Genomic DNA, 14,447 nt, shown 5'->3' on the forward strand with positions numbered 1-14,447 from the left:
TTTTTGATCACTATTTATTTATTTTTTAAGGGAAAACAAGGTGACAAAATATGTTATTTTGCGCATTGTGGAATATTTTTTTCATGGTGTTCACCATACTGGATAAATAACGTTATTTTAGATAGTGGAAACTTATATGCACATAACTAACATGTTTGTTTGTTGTTTTTTTTAATGTTTTTTTAATGGAAAGGTGTTTTTTTGTTGGTTTATTTTCATACTTTATTTTAAACTTTTTGAACTTTTTTTTTAAATATATTTTTTAATGTCCCACAAAAGGGAATTGAATCTGGAATCTCTGATCACCTGTACAATGTACTGCAATACGTTTTATTGCAGTATGTTGCACATAGGTTCCTTATGTCTCTCAAGGAACAGCAGTCAGGAAGCTATTGCTTGGCCTCCTGGTTGCCATTGTTACACCTCAGATTCTGCAATCTAATTGGATACCATAGTTACAGCTGATGTCGGCATCTAGGGGGTTAATCCACTGGAGTTGTAGTATCTTCCACCTCTGATGGCTAGCCCCGAGCCTCAGCTGTGTAATACAGCCAAGTGCTGGAAGTAATGCTGCAGACACAGCTCCTGTGCCAGAGATATTAGATCACTGTACTGTTACAGTGCTGAGCATTAACTATACGCTCAGCATGATGTAATAGTACGGAGCAGATCAGGAAGTGGTTAAAACATAGTGCCACTAAAATACTTGTTTATAATTGTTTCTCCTTTTTTTATGGTCTTTTTTGCAAGATATAAAGTTTTGGGTCATTGAATAGGGCTAGAAACTGTGGTGTTCCTTATGTATGGTTTTTTTTTTATTTTTTGGGGGCATAGTAATAAACTGTCTCTGCCTTGTCTATGGAGAGTCTTACCGTGGCTCCCTCTTCTACAACTGAACAATTTCTATACAACTGCCGACTTTTTAATGACATTCTACAACATAATTTCAACAATGATCCCAGACAACTGGAGTTTAAAGCGTACCGCCATTTATAAACAACTTTCCATAAAGGATTAGTACAGAAGAATATAACAAACCTTGTAATATATCTTATTAAGGATATCTGTTCCCTTCTCCACTACTTAATGGTTCTCCTCCTCCTTATCCTCAATCTGACTCCTTGTTTACATAAGATTAGACTCTGTCTTCAGTCTCACAAGCAGAACTACTGTAGTTGTAGATGGGAGAGTGGAGTAGGAGGTTACTGTCAGCCTACTTAATTGATTTATCGCCTAATTCTGTACAATGGTAACCTCTTATCTACAAACCTAAAAGTGTTAAAAGAGTACAGAATAGCACAGTGTAGCAGCAGTAATTATTTGAGTGTCTTTTCAGGCAGTCTCCCCTTCCCACAGACTAATTTGTAATAACTCTGATTGAAAAGTGGAGAAAAAAATACATTTCTTTACTAACATATATTACAAAGTTTCATATTTTTACATGTACAATTAATTTGAGACATTTTTAATTAATGGAGGTATGCTTTAAAGCCATCAGATAGTCAGGAAGTGGTTAACCAATTTAGAAATGGCCTCTTTACTATGAAACATATGAAGCAAAAAATCGAAGTTTAGTTTAAGCATACAGTACCTTTTTATGGTAAATTTACATGTTTAGTTTTTCCCTTAAGATAGGTTATTTCCCCTTACAGTGCCGATTAGAATGCACATGAAAGAGCAATAAATCTGTTATAAATGTTCTTCTGCTCTTTCTGCTGCTTAAAATCGATTTAAAATTACTGCAAGGTAACTGCAAACTAACTGATAACTTCTGGTATTAATGTAGTTGTGTCTATATAATAAAAGTCTCTAGGATAACGATGAGGAAAAATCTTGCACTTACAAGGGGCGATCTAAAAACAAACGCAGCTCTAAAATTCTAAAATTGCACATGATATATCGATTGATATATTGAATACTGTGAATACTATATATATATATATATATATATATATATATATATTTGCATACAGTATATATATTCAGTGGTTACAGTGTATATACTTATATTTTATACAGTACACCTTTGCGGTGAATCTCCAATGATCACATAAACATCACATACATATGAAATACATGTAAAAAATGTAAAGTACAAACCTCTAGGGAGCTCATAGATATTGTTGAACCTGTTTCACTCCTTGATAATCCTGCACTGTCATCCATTTCTGAGGCTATGAAGTTCTTTACTGCTGTGCGAGGTTCAAAAGGAAGGCTCTGCATGTGTTCTTGAGACACAAGATGCTGATCTAAATTTATACCAAATTGTTCCATTACAGCTGGATTCATGCTAAATTCAGGGCTGACTTTGTAGTGTAATAGCCTCTCATGAGGCAATGTATCCATAGCTATGTTCATTTTATTTTCATCTTTCATCTGTGACTGCATGTTCCCAGAGCCTCTTGGCATTACAATATAGTCACTCTCCATCATTCGCTCCTGGGAATGGACCATATCTATGTCTCCAGCTCTGAGGTTGTCATCTGTGCATAAGTACACAGTTCGTCTTAATTCACTATTCTCTTTTTTCAGACACTGATCAGCCATCTCTCCCATACTCATGGGCATGTGCAAAGCAGATGGTTGTTGAATAATAACTTTAGAAATGATGTTTCCTGGCAAGGTAGAGTAGCTCATTCCTTCTGGGTTTATCACCTTTTCCTCTTCCTCATCATTCAGAGAGATCCTGGAGAGGGTGCCTGTTATTGTAGCAGCTCTGCAGGGGCCAATGTCCTTGTGCAAGACTGCAAATTACAAAGCATTATATTATATCATGATTCTATGTCTGATTTGTAGCACATAAATGTTTAGTCCTGAAATATTTTGCATTAAAAAGCTTGCATCGAAAAGCGTTTTTTTTTTAAACTCTATTAACATACACTGTGGTTAAGGTTGATCACAGTTGACGTTTAATCTTCTGCTCATAATAGACTTGTCTGCACTGTGTATTCAAGTGAAACACGTCATTGTTTATATTTGTGTCTTTCAAGTGATCTCCAAGACTCCAAACTTTACATAGGCCTATATGTATAATCACTGAGAGCATACATCTTAAAGGGGTTGTACGGAAAAAAAAAAGAATTAAAAAATAGCAGTTCTTAGTACAGTATAGATTTTGTTAATTTATAATATCATCATTAAAAAATTTCAAGGCTTTTGGCATCTCTGATCTCCCTCTGTGTTGACTAGGGGATCAGTAAACCCTGTCTAACTCAATAGTGAGGACGTCATGAAATCACCAGACCATGTGACCATCTCACCCCTAGAGAAGTCATGAGTCCTCCCTTCCCCCAGCTGTATTACATGATCGGAGGATGATCCCTCTGCTGTCCTGTCTCTGAACACAGAAGCTGCACACAGGCCTGCAAGACAAAGGTTTTGATTTTTTTTTTTTTGCTCTTTACGCTGCCCCTGTCAATTTCCTGAAATGGGGCAAGTCAAAGAATGTGATAAGAGTGGAGCTACCAGCCACATCAAAGTTATTATCATATATGCAAGAAAATTGGTATCAATAATTCATGAAATCTACACCAACTAACAGCTATGTAGATTTTAGTGCAGGAACCCCCCCCCCAGCTGAGGGTGGGCTTAATCCATGAGGAGGTGTGCTATTTCTAATGACATGTGCATGTTCTCTTAATAGGGGCAGGGGATTAAGCTACAGCCAGTCACCTCAGGTGGAAGCTTTTTTCCTGTGAGAACAAAAAATTGACTGTTTAAATTAAAGATACCCCATCCTTCTTACCCATGACATCATCTGTCAGGGAGAGTCTTCAGGCCTCTATACATATGCTCTCAAATTGTCTAGTGTGGCTGACTTTGCTGTAATGTCTATTAGGTCTATTTAAATGTTGATAAGCAGATGACACTACCCGCCATAACACACTTATTGATAATATGTGACTATATCATAACAGATAAAATATAAGCTAGTTGGAAAAGACTCTGAAGAATCACTTTGTAAAGAATATACCTTGTAAGACATTCCACATTTTTACTTTGCTAATAACCAACATATGGCAAGAATTATATTAAATTTCTCATAAATGGATCTGGTAAATTTAGCTTTGTGTTCTTCATCCATGACTCACCAACTATTGCAAAAATACTAGAACAATATTATGAGAGTTGTTGCTTTGTTAAAGATGGAGAGCCATGAATAATAAATAATAATAAAACATTTTATTTATATAGTGGCAACATATTCTGCAGCATATATTATAATGAATTATAGACTACTTGTATAGTATAGATGTTCAGTAACCCCTCGTCCCCCCCCCCCCCCCGAATGGACTACAGAATGCATTTGCAAGCACTGAGCAGTGAAGGCACATGGATTCCCATAGACTATAATGGGGTCCATGTGCTTGCTGCGAGATCTCCACATGAGTCATGCGGACAGCAAAGTAGATTGTGAAGTACTTACCTGTTCGCATGTTGAGATCTTGTGGCAAGCACATGCACCCCATCATAGTCTATGGGGATCCATGTGCTTTCAATGCACACCACTTGCAAATGCGTTCAGTAGTCCATTCGGAGGAGTCCCCATGCGGACTCCTCCGAACGGATTACCGACACAGATGTGAATGAGGAGTATGGCTTCTGAATGTATCAGTCAGTATGCTGAGAGGTTTAGTTTTTCAACAGCTTCAGGCTTCAGGTTGGAGAATTTTAGTTCAGGTACCCAATAGGGTCCACATTTATATGGCTTTAAGATGGAAGTTATAATTTTCTACTATTTTGGGTTGGAAACAGTTTCTATTTGTGATACACAGCCAAAATATTGATGAAATATAAATAATAATAATAATTAAAATGTATAATTTTGATGACTTAATTTCAAAGCTTCAAGGTATTAACATTGACCTAACAACCATAAACTCTTACCTTCATCTTCACTTGTCAAAGTTCAATATAGTAACCACAATTTTCAAACATTTCTGGTTCTTGTAAATGTGTCTGCTGTTTTGCAGCCCAACAGTATATTTTAATTAACCCCTTAAAGGAAATGTTATTTCTAAAATACCTCATTTCTAAAATATGAAGCCAATAAGACAATAGTTTAGAGGCTTTTAATAGGAGCAGAAACATACATTTGTGGTCGCAACCTCAAAAAGTAATGCAGAGATAATCTTTTTATGGATAAGCACAATACCCTGCAAGTGCACTGGGCCACGTCTAATTTCCCAGATTTGTCTAACAAACAGCCACAAATTCTCCAAATATCCCCTAAAACTGGCCCCCAATGCATGTTTTTTAGCTGTGAATTATATTTTCAGTCTCTGTCTGAGACTTGGCTCTTCGTAGGTAAATCTAGAAGTATGGAAAAATAATATAGTGCTGTGTTAGCCAAAATTATTCATCATTTTATACTTTTTTGTCAAAAACTGGAAAAGTTACATTTCCAAGCTTTCCAAGCACAGAGGCTCCTTCTTTGGGCATTAACAAATGATTGACTGAGAACTCAGCACAACACTGCCAAGATGCTACACAAAGGCGATCTATTCATGAGGTGATAAGATAGTAAGATAAGGTAGGGTAATAAAATTGGGGTTATAGGGGTGAAAACTTGGGGGATTTAGGGGTTTGGAGTCACATGAAGTCAGTCTGATTTAGGGAGGTGAATTGTGCCCATCTAAGGGCTCACAAATCCAGGTGTAAGATTAAGTCCTTTTACTATTGATCCACACAATTTGAATATACCATCCAATATACCATCATAAATTTATGACCCTGCTTCAAACACTGGAGAGGGGGTTAAATTTGTCACATGGTTTTATGTCACTTTACAGAAACCTGTGAACTGATAAGGACCTGTAAGTGTTTACATTGTCTCTACCAATTACTAACACCCCCCCCCCCTTTCCTCCTGGAATTCTATCCCTATGTGCCCTTTTTGTATATAAATATGCATCCTTCAGAAATGGCTTAAATTTACTTGAGAAAGGAACCGAGACGTTCCGAAACGTTGTAACTTGTCATCATTGTGAGTTAACCATTAAAAAGGTATCAACTACTGAAGACTATCAAGTTTTTTTGGTTTTTTTTATATATACCATCCTCTGTTATAAACCTCCCTGTTAGCCAAGCAAAGTGGAAATAAAATGTCTGCTGAACAATCCCAAAATGAGTGCATTCTACATGTTACCAAAAATAAATAAAGAAGATAATCTGGGAAGACCAATTAATAATCTGGACAGGCTAAAAAACCCCTCAAACTACTGTCTTTCAATCAAACTTCAATAAGTTCCATCGTACCATCAGACTCCCTCCAAACATCGTGAAATCTAACTATATACATCAATAACAATACTCTACAAACTGCAATACACTGTAAACCTACAGGTCTCTGAGATAGAACAGCTTTCATCCACAACACATAAGCAAATCCACCAGCTACAGCCAAGCTCTGTAGTACATTCAGATCTGTTCATACAGCAAAAACAGGAAACAATATCTGCTAACATTAAGGAACACATTCTTACACAAGGGTTGCAGATGCACAGAACTACAAAAATTCCAAGGAGCAATCTTTAAAGGTCAGTGCACACAGAGATTTTTGGTGCTGATTTTGATGCTGAATCCACCTCAAAATCAGAACACTATTGGGAGGCTTTTTTTAAGGCTGATTTTGAGGCGGATTGAGCGTTAAAATCAGCGCCAAAAAAACTCCTTGTGCACTGACCCTTAGAGGTCTCTTCAAGAAAAAAAAATGGGAATTCAGATCATTAACAAAAGGACTCAATCTAACACCTAGATTTATGAGCCCTTACATGGACACAATTCACCCCCCCCCTCAACATACTAACTCCAGATGACTCCAAATTCTCCAAGTTCTCACCCTTATAACCTTAGTTTTATTACCCTACCTTATCAAGTCACTAACTAATTGCCTTTGTGTGGAATCTTGCTAGTTCTCAGTCGTTCATTTGTTGATGCCTGAAGAAGGAGTCTCTGTGCTCTGAAAGCCTGTAAATGTAATTTCTAGTTAGCCAATAAATGTATCCCACCTACCACACTTTTGCTTTTTTGACACAAAAGTATCAAATATTCCTTAGGTAAATCTGGAAACCTACCCCTCCATGCACTAATATCTACACTGCCTCTCTTTGTGACCTCAAATATATTTTTCTCCTCCTATTAAAGGACCTTATATTCCACTTTTATTGTTTTGGAGGGTATTTTCGGCATGGCAGGATCCCTTTAAGAACCAGGCCAGTTTTTACCACATGTCCATGAATATGTTTGACCTGCATATTACTTTTTTTTTTCAAAGAAACATAGATAAAAATCGATTCTGCAGCAGTTATACATTTTTAAACAAAATTTTTAATGGTAAATACCAAGTTATAAAGTATGGGAAAAATCGTGGCTCTTTACAGTAACTGTGAAATGGATTGGATTCATGCAAATCCCATGCCCACTTTGCGTTTAAAACCAAAGCGCAGACACGCTGCGATTTCCCAAACTGGTGCAGTTTTGGAAATCACAGAATGTCAATTATATCTATGGAAACGCCGGTGGCTCTCTCGTAGATATAATTGTAACAGAAGGTGGATGAACTTTCTGTTTAAAGCTCTGGGTTCCCGTCGCGGTTTTTCCCGCAGTGCTTTAGGGCTGCGGATCAGCCCGTGGGGCTTTAGCCTTAGACAGTTTTCTACCCTGTCAGGAGTTCCTTAACCCTTAAATTAAAAAAAAAGTACGTGAAAGGGTTAAAGACAACCATATGGATTAGTGGACACCAGGGGGCCTCATAACAAGTATGTAACATCAATACCTAGACAGTTTCTTTAAATTATTCCAAATGAAACTTGTTCTGTTTAGCAGATCAAACAAAGTAAACTAGTATATAATATTGTAACAACAACCCCTTTAATGCATACATGTGTTATATATGTGTGACTTTATTTTCTAGAATTCTATCTTTGATGATGAAATGTCAAATACTGCATGACACTAAGGGCAATGAATTTACATTCAGTACATGCTGCACAGTATTATCCTTGTTTCAAGTTTTCACACTGGCAAGCACCATTTTATTTCAATTTTGAGAAATTACTACGCATGATACCCATTTTTTCAACTACAGGGGACCTCGTAGCCTCTGTTTGTAATCATAAACTTGTAGTGTCTCACAGTGCTATATCGATTTTTATTTGACATATGTTCTTACCTGACCGACAAGCAATGTCCACGTCTTTTTCAAAGTCTGTCTGTTGGTGGAAAAAGACAGAATATAGATATATCAATATATTTAAATATATCAGAAGCATGTATATCATTATTTTCATTCATTAATGAATAGACAGCAAAAATTTGGGAAAAGAGCAACATGCATATTCATCATTTCAATGTGTTCCTTTCAACACATAAGGGGGCGTTCACACTACATGCAGGACTTTGTGTCCATGCAAAAACAAAAATGGTTTCCAGTTGGAGAGGCTGCATACGAGCACCGGCGGTCACATTCATTTGAAAGGGTTTTTAAAGGTGACCAGTGGCAAGCCGTCCATTGTCCAGTTTCCCCGCTGTATAGGACAAAAATCCTGGGGCGGACAGCAGCGGTATTGTGAACCCAGCCTTATTTTCTAAAAAGTGGACTTGCTTATTAAATATGAATTTTAACGGACATTAGAGCTTAATACTAACGCCAGGTTCACACTAGCGTTCAGGTCTCTGTTCTGTGGTTTCCGTCTTCTGCATGCAAGAAGACGGGAACCACAGACCGGGTCCAGCCGTGAGCGGCGGTGAGCGTTTTATGCTCTTCGCCGCGAAACCGTTTTTTTTTAATCCAGACACAGAGTACTGCATGTCCAACTCTGTGTCCGAATTTAAAAAAAACGGTTTCACGGCGGAGAGCATAAAACGCTCACCGCTGCTCACGGCCGGACAGCTTTCTCACCCATTCAAATGAATGGGTGAGAAAGAGTCCTGCAGCTTTCCGTATCCTGCCTGTTTTGTGCAGGAAACGGAAACCTGCAGAACGGAGACCGGGCGCAGATGTGAACGAGCCCTAATTTGTGTCCCAAAGAACTACTCAGTTTTCTCTTAAAACAGTCATGGTGCAATTCAGCAAAGACATACCTATATTACCAATCCTATGAATGAAGGTACTAACTGCCATATCTGCAAGGTATTCCACTAAAATACGGCAATGTTTGATCAGCAATAGGGTTGAGCCAATCTTGAGATTTCAGGATTGATTTTAAAATCAGATTTCCGATAATTTTTCAGCCAATCGCAATCGTGAAATTCGCTCGATCGCTGATCGGGATCCGATCTTTCCCATTCGCTCAACCCTATTTATGATATATACATGAATAGGGTTGAGCCTATCTTGAGATAACCTTTGACCTCTATCCCGCTGGAAAAGATTGGGATCGGAATTCCGATTTCAATTGTGAATTTTTTTTTTATAAATTTGATTATATAAAAAAATACCATATAAAAACTCCTTGTAGCTCTCTGTCTATGCTAAGTGGACTGACTCTCCCTGCTGTAAAGCTGAAGTGCAGAGCTGTTTGGTCTGACCAATCAGATGCCTTCGTTATGACCTCCCTTTCTAAGCCCTCATTCACATCAGTGTTTGGATTCCGCCTGGGGGAGTCCGCATGGGGAGCCCCCGAACTGAATAGAAATGCAATTGCAAGCAATGGTGCATTAGACTATAATGGGGCTCGTGTGCTTGCCACGCGCTGCCCGCACGAATCATGCGGGCAGGAAAGTAGATGGTGAACTACTTTCCTGTCCGCAAGATTCCTGCAGAGCTCTGGCGCATGGACCCCATTATAGTCTATGGGGTCCGTGTGCTTTTACTGCACCAGCGCTTGCACTTGCGTTTGGTATTCCGTTCGGAGGGGGTCCTCCTGCGAACTCCACCAAACGCTGATGTGAACGAGGGGTAAGAGTGAAGAAGAGCTCTCACAGCAGCACTTTCTCCTACTCTCCTTTTTCCTGTACTTCAGCTTCTGTTTACTAAAGAACAACTTTACAGGAACTCAAAAGGATTTCTGAACATCTACAGAGCTTGAAGAAATATATGCTGTTAAAAAATGAGCAATATGCCACTTTCTAACAATAAGATATGCAGTATTGCAATGTTTCATACATTAACGTGGGTTGCAGATTGACAATATTTTGTTTTCTACAGTTTCATATAATCATACATTCACAAAATTACCATAATATACCAAAGTTAAAATCTAAATAAAACTGTTTCTTTACTAATTTGACTATTTTTTTTTCACATTTAGAGATACTTTTCACCTTCGTTTTGGAATTCTGACATTTTCCTGTCACTAGAGAGCAATGCATTGTGGTACTTTAGGTGAGGGTTATACTATTTGAGATAAGTTGTTTCATCACATTTGTTGGCTAAAACAACATAAGTCATAACATAATATAAAGTAATTTAGTGTAAAAGTATTTAATAACTAATGTAATTCTGAAATGATGTACAATTTGGGTAATGCTTCAGGGACTGATATTTTCCTATGCAGTTAAGTCATTTACCTTTATATAATTCATCTAGTCTACATAATATAGAAATATAATCATGACACTCAGTTAGGAAATGTACCATAATAAAGCAACAAATATTCTACGTAAACCATGGTCCAAGTTCTTCTTTATTATTTTTATTCTTTTTTTAATGCTACAAGATACATTGCCTTTCAAGATACATCCCTATCTCTTGCACATTTTCACTTTGATGTATTGCATGCTGAAATATTTTAGTATAGTTAAAGAGATTACACTTAACACTGTTCAATGAATAGCGGGGTTGTTTACAACACATACATATCCCTGCCAAACAAATATGATAACAGGTTTCAGTGAAATTGAATGCCGAAAAATTTATGGCAACATTTATCTGGAAGACAGAGGTGAAGGCATGCAGAAGGTATTAACCACGCAGCAATACAGAGGCTTGAATATGACATGCAAGATGAATATTAGTAATCAAGTCAGTCCACCATACAGAAAATACTTATTAAATCTTCTAGCTGCTGCCCAGTGCACTATATGTATCTAATTTTAATTACACTGCAACTACCGTCTACATTTATTCTACAAGTAGCCATTGTTCTTCCCAGTCTAGGGTTAGCTATAAATTGTATTGTTTTATATTTTTAATAATTTTAGAGTTCATGGAATTCCACAAGCAATTCAGCAAAATGGTATATTAATTGGAAAACAAAGACAAATGTTTGTACACTGACTGAAAATATTGAAATTATGTTGGTGTGATTGTATTGTGGTCTAGTAGCCTTCTCATGTAATTTCCAAATCTACCACTGGGGAATGCCCAGAGTTGTGACACAGAATGAAATCTGGACTTTCCACTACTCAAATGTCTGCTCAAAGCAACTGGTCCTTTACTTTTTATAATAATGTACTATAGAGTGACGTAACTAGGAATGGCAGGGCCCCAAGGCAAACATTTGACATGGCCCCCCCCCCCAGACGAATGTACCCCCCCATATAAACCCCATTCATACACACTATTATGCCCCATTATGCCGTAGTGGTTCCCACATATACTATTATGCCCTATAGTGGCCCCTGCGCATACTATTATGTCCCATAGTGGCCCCTTCACACAGTATTATGTCCCATCTTTCTAGACCCCAGGGTATAATGATTGGAGACCCAGGGGAGGATACAAACATAAAAGACAATGTTACTTACCTCTCCCTGGCTTTGGCGTGCTCCCTGCTGATATCGGCCATCTTCAATGTTGGGACAGATGTCACGTGAGCCAGGTCTGTGTCGTGACGCATAATGATGCAGGCCCGGCCCACATAACGTCTAGGACATCACCAAAGAGTCCCGTATACTGCCAGAGTAAGTAAGCAATGTTTTTCATATTCCCTCACCTCTGAAAGACCCCCGAGTATAATGATAACAGGGGATCATGGGCCGGCAGCCTTACTTACTGATACCTGTTCCTGTTCCTCACATCCAGCATCCACAGAAGGGGAAGCGCAAGTAACCGTGAGCAGGAGCAGGGGTTGGTAAGTAAATAGGGCCCGTTACCTGTTGGAGTTACTCCAGCAGGTAATAGCCTATTTAAGTAAAACAAAAAGACAGGGGCCTGCCGGGCCCCCTAATGTCCAAGGCCCTGTAGCAGTTGCTACCGCTGCTACCTCAGTAGTTACACCACTGGTACTATAAATAACAAATTCCTAAGGGTGCATAGTAACGTCTACCTTTTACAGTTTGAACAAACATGTATATCAATAACCTCAAATTTATATGTATACAGTAGATACTAATTATTGCACCAACACTCTGGACTACTTTACCCCAATCAGATTAACACCCAGCTATGGGAACTTCAAACATGCTCTAAAATCACATCTGTTTAGGCAGGTTTATCACATGACCTGATCGCATTGTTCTACACCTCTGCACACTAAGCTAACATATCTTATCCAAAGCTATGTTTTCTACTCTTTTCCCCAGGACCTACTGCTCCATCTAGAAGTTACTCTGTACTCCATGCACTTAATATCTACCTGTATATACTCACAGATATGGCTCATTGAGCTTCAGTTATATGAACTTATTTATTAAAAGATAGCTGGACCATTGTACCAAATAAGCCCGCTTACCTCTTGTGTCTTCCTACTTACTCATAGCTCTCACAAGCAGGGCCCTCACTCCTATTGATTGAGACATTAGTTCTTTGAATTGTTAAATACTGTCAGTTCATGTATCCCCTGATTTGTAAAGTTCTGTGGAATATGTTGCTGTTATATAAATACAGTAGAAATGTATTTTCAACTCTACTTATATATGTCTTGGTGCGCTTTATAGAGAGCTGTTATTTGTATTCTATCTATCCACCTACCTACACACATGCATATGTATATTCAGAGCTATTCTGTTTGCTTGTTTTGTATCCTGACTTCCTATCCTGAGTTAATAAGTGCGCAATCTTTTTCTTGCAAGCTAATTAAATTACTTTACAGTACCAGCTTATCAGATATTTCTCTACAGGGAGGAAAGATGAGAATAAGAGGCTTTAAAGGGGTTATCCAGTTTCTAATACAGATGACCAGGGCCGCCATCAGGAATTTTGGGGCCCCATACAGCCTAAGTGTCTGGGCTTCCCCCCCTACCTTATTTTACGTCATACCAATTATGTATTACATTTCCCTTTATTTAGCAGCATTACAAGGCTTAATCAGATTCTATTTGCAGGTAAAATCTGCTACGTGTGACAGCGCCTATAGAGAGCCAACACCATTTATAAAAGCCCTCCTAATAAATCATCAGGGCTTTTTCACGTTGCATTTTTGGCCTCCCTTGCCGGGATACGTTGGTAACCAATCAGAATCAGCTGTCAACTTATCCCTGCACGAAGAACTGGCCATTAAAAAAAAGGGGGGCCTGCAGTTCTCCATGCAGCGATAAGTGGGGAGCTGATTGTGACTGGTTACCAACGTATCCCGGCAAGGGAGGCCAAAAACGCAACGTGAATACTCCTTTAAAGTGAAAGTCCCACCCCCAAACAGGCTGCTATGCTAGTAGCATAGCGACCTACATCATTATTATTCTCCAGCTAAAAACTTATATATTATTGCCCCAGTTCCCTCTCCGCAGTGCCGCACACCCGATGTCTCAACAATCCCCCCCCCTGTCCACCCTCTAACATCTTTCTATTGCCCCCTGTACCCATACCTCCCAACTTTTGAAGAACCAAAAGAGGGACAAAATGTGCGGCGCGCTTTGCGCGCCGCAGGAAATTTAGCCCCACCCACTGTTATGTTGACTCCGCCCACTCATTAATTTTTCATGTGCCCGCACACTGTATAATCCTAATCCTCCTACAGTCACCCGTAAATTATATGTCCCCCCTCCGTCTCTCCCCCAGCTTCATATACACCCTTCATCTGCCCCCAGATTCATGTCCCCTCCATCTCTGCCCCCAGATTCATGTCCCCTCCATTTCAGCCCACAGATTCATGTCCCTCCATCTCTGCCCCCAGTTTCATGTCCCCCCATCTCTGCCCCCAGATTCATGTCCCCTCCATTTCTGCCCACAGATTCATGTCCCTCCATCTCTGCCCCCAGATTCATGTCCCCTCCATCTCTGCCCCCAGATTCATGTCCCCTCCATCTCTGCCCCCAGATTCATGTCTCCTCCATCTCTGCCCCCAGATTCATGTCCCCTCCATCTCTGCCCCCAGATCCATGTCCCCTCCATTTCTGCCCACAGATTCATGTCCCCACATCTCTGCCCACAGATTCATGTCCCCTCCATCTCTGCCCCCAGATTCATGTCCCTACATCTCTGCCCCAAGTGTCATGCCGTCCTCTCCATCTCTGCCCCCAGATTCATGTCCCTCCATCTCTGCCCCCAGTGTCATGCCGTCCTCTCCTTCATCTGCCCCCAGTTTCACGTTCCACATAATCCACATTACACTTACCTTTTCCTC

At 39.2% G+C, this 14,447-nt stretch overlaps 1 protein-coding gene across 8 annotated transcripts in view; it reads right to left on the minus strand.

Annotated features, from left to right (window-relative positions):
* The window catches only part of ADGRB3 (adhesion G protein-coupled receptor B3), a 690,055-nt gene that overhangs the window by 48,410 nt on the left and 627,198 nt on the right, over positions 1–14,447 (minus strand). For 7 of the 8 annotated variants that reach the window (XM_075268342.1, XM_075268340.1, XM_075268341.1 and 4 more), the window contains 2 exons: positions 8,174–8,213; positions 2,041–2,744 (listed from right to left, as the gene is read on the minus strand). In XM_075268342.1, the coding sequence (XP_075124443.1) occupies positions 2,047–2,744; positions 8,174–8,213 (738 nt within the window). In that variant the 3' untranslated portion in view covers positions 2,041–2,046. Of the gene's footprint in view, positions 1–2,040; positions 2,745–8,173; positions 8,214–14,447 lie in introns of those variants that run through there. The other variant, XM_075268344.1, reaches the window with a different exon arrangement.

The sequence above is a fragment of the Leptodactylus fuscus genome, chromosome 3 (assembly GCF_031893055.1).
Source record: "Leptodactylus fuscus isolate aLepFus1 chromosome 3, aLepFus1.hap2, whole genome shotgun sequence".
Classification (NCBI taxonomy): Eukaryota; Metazoa; Chordata; class Amphibia; order Anura; family Leptodactylidae; genus Leptodactylus; species Leptodactylus fuscus.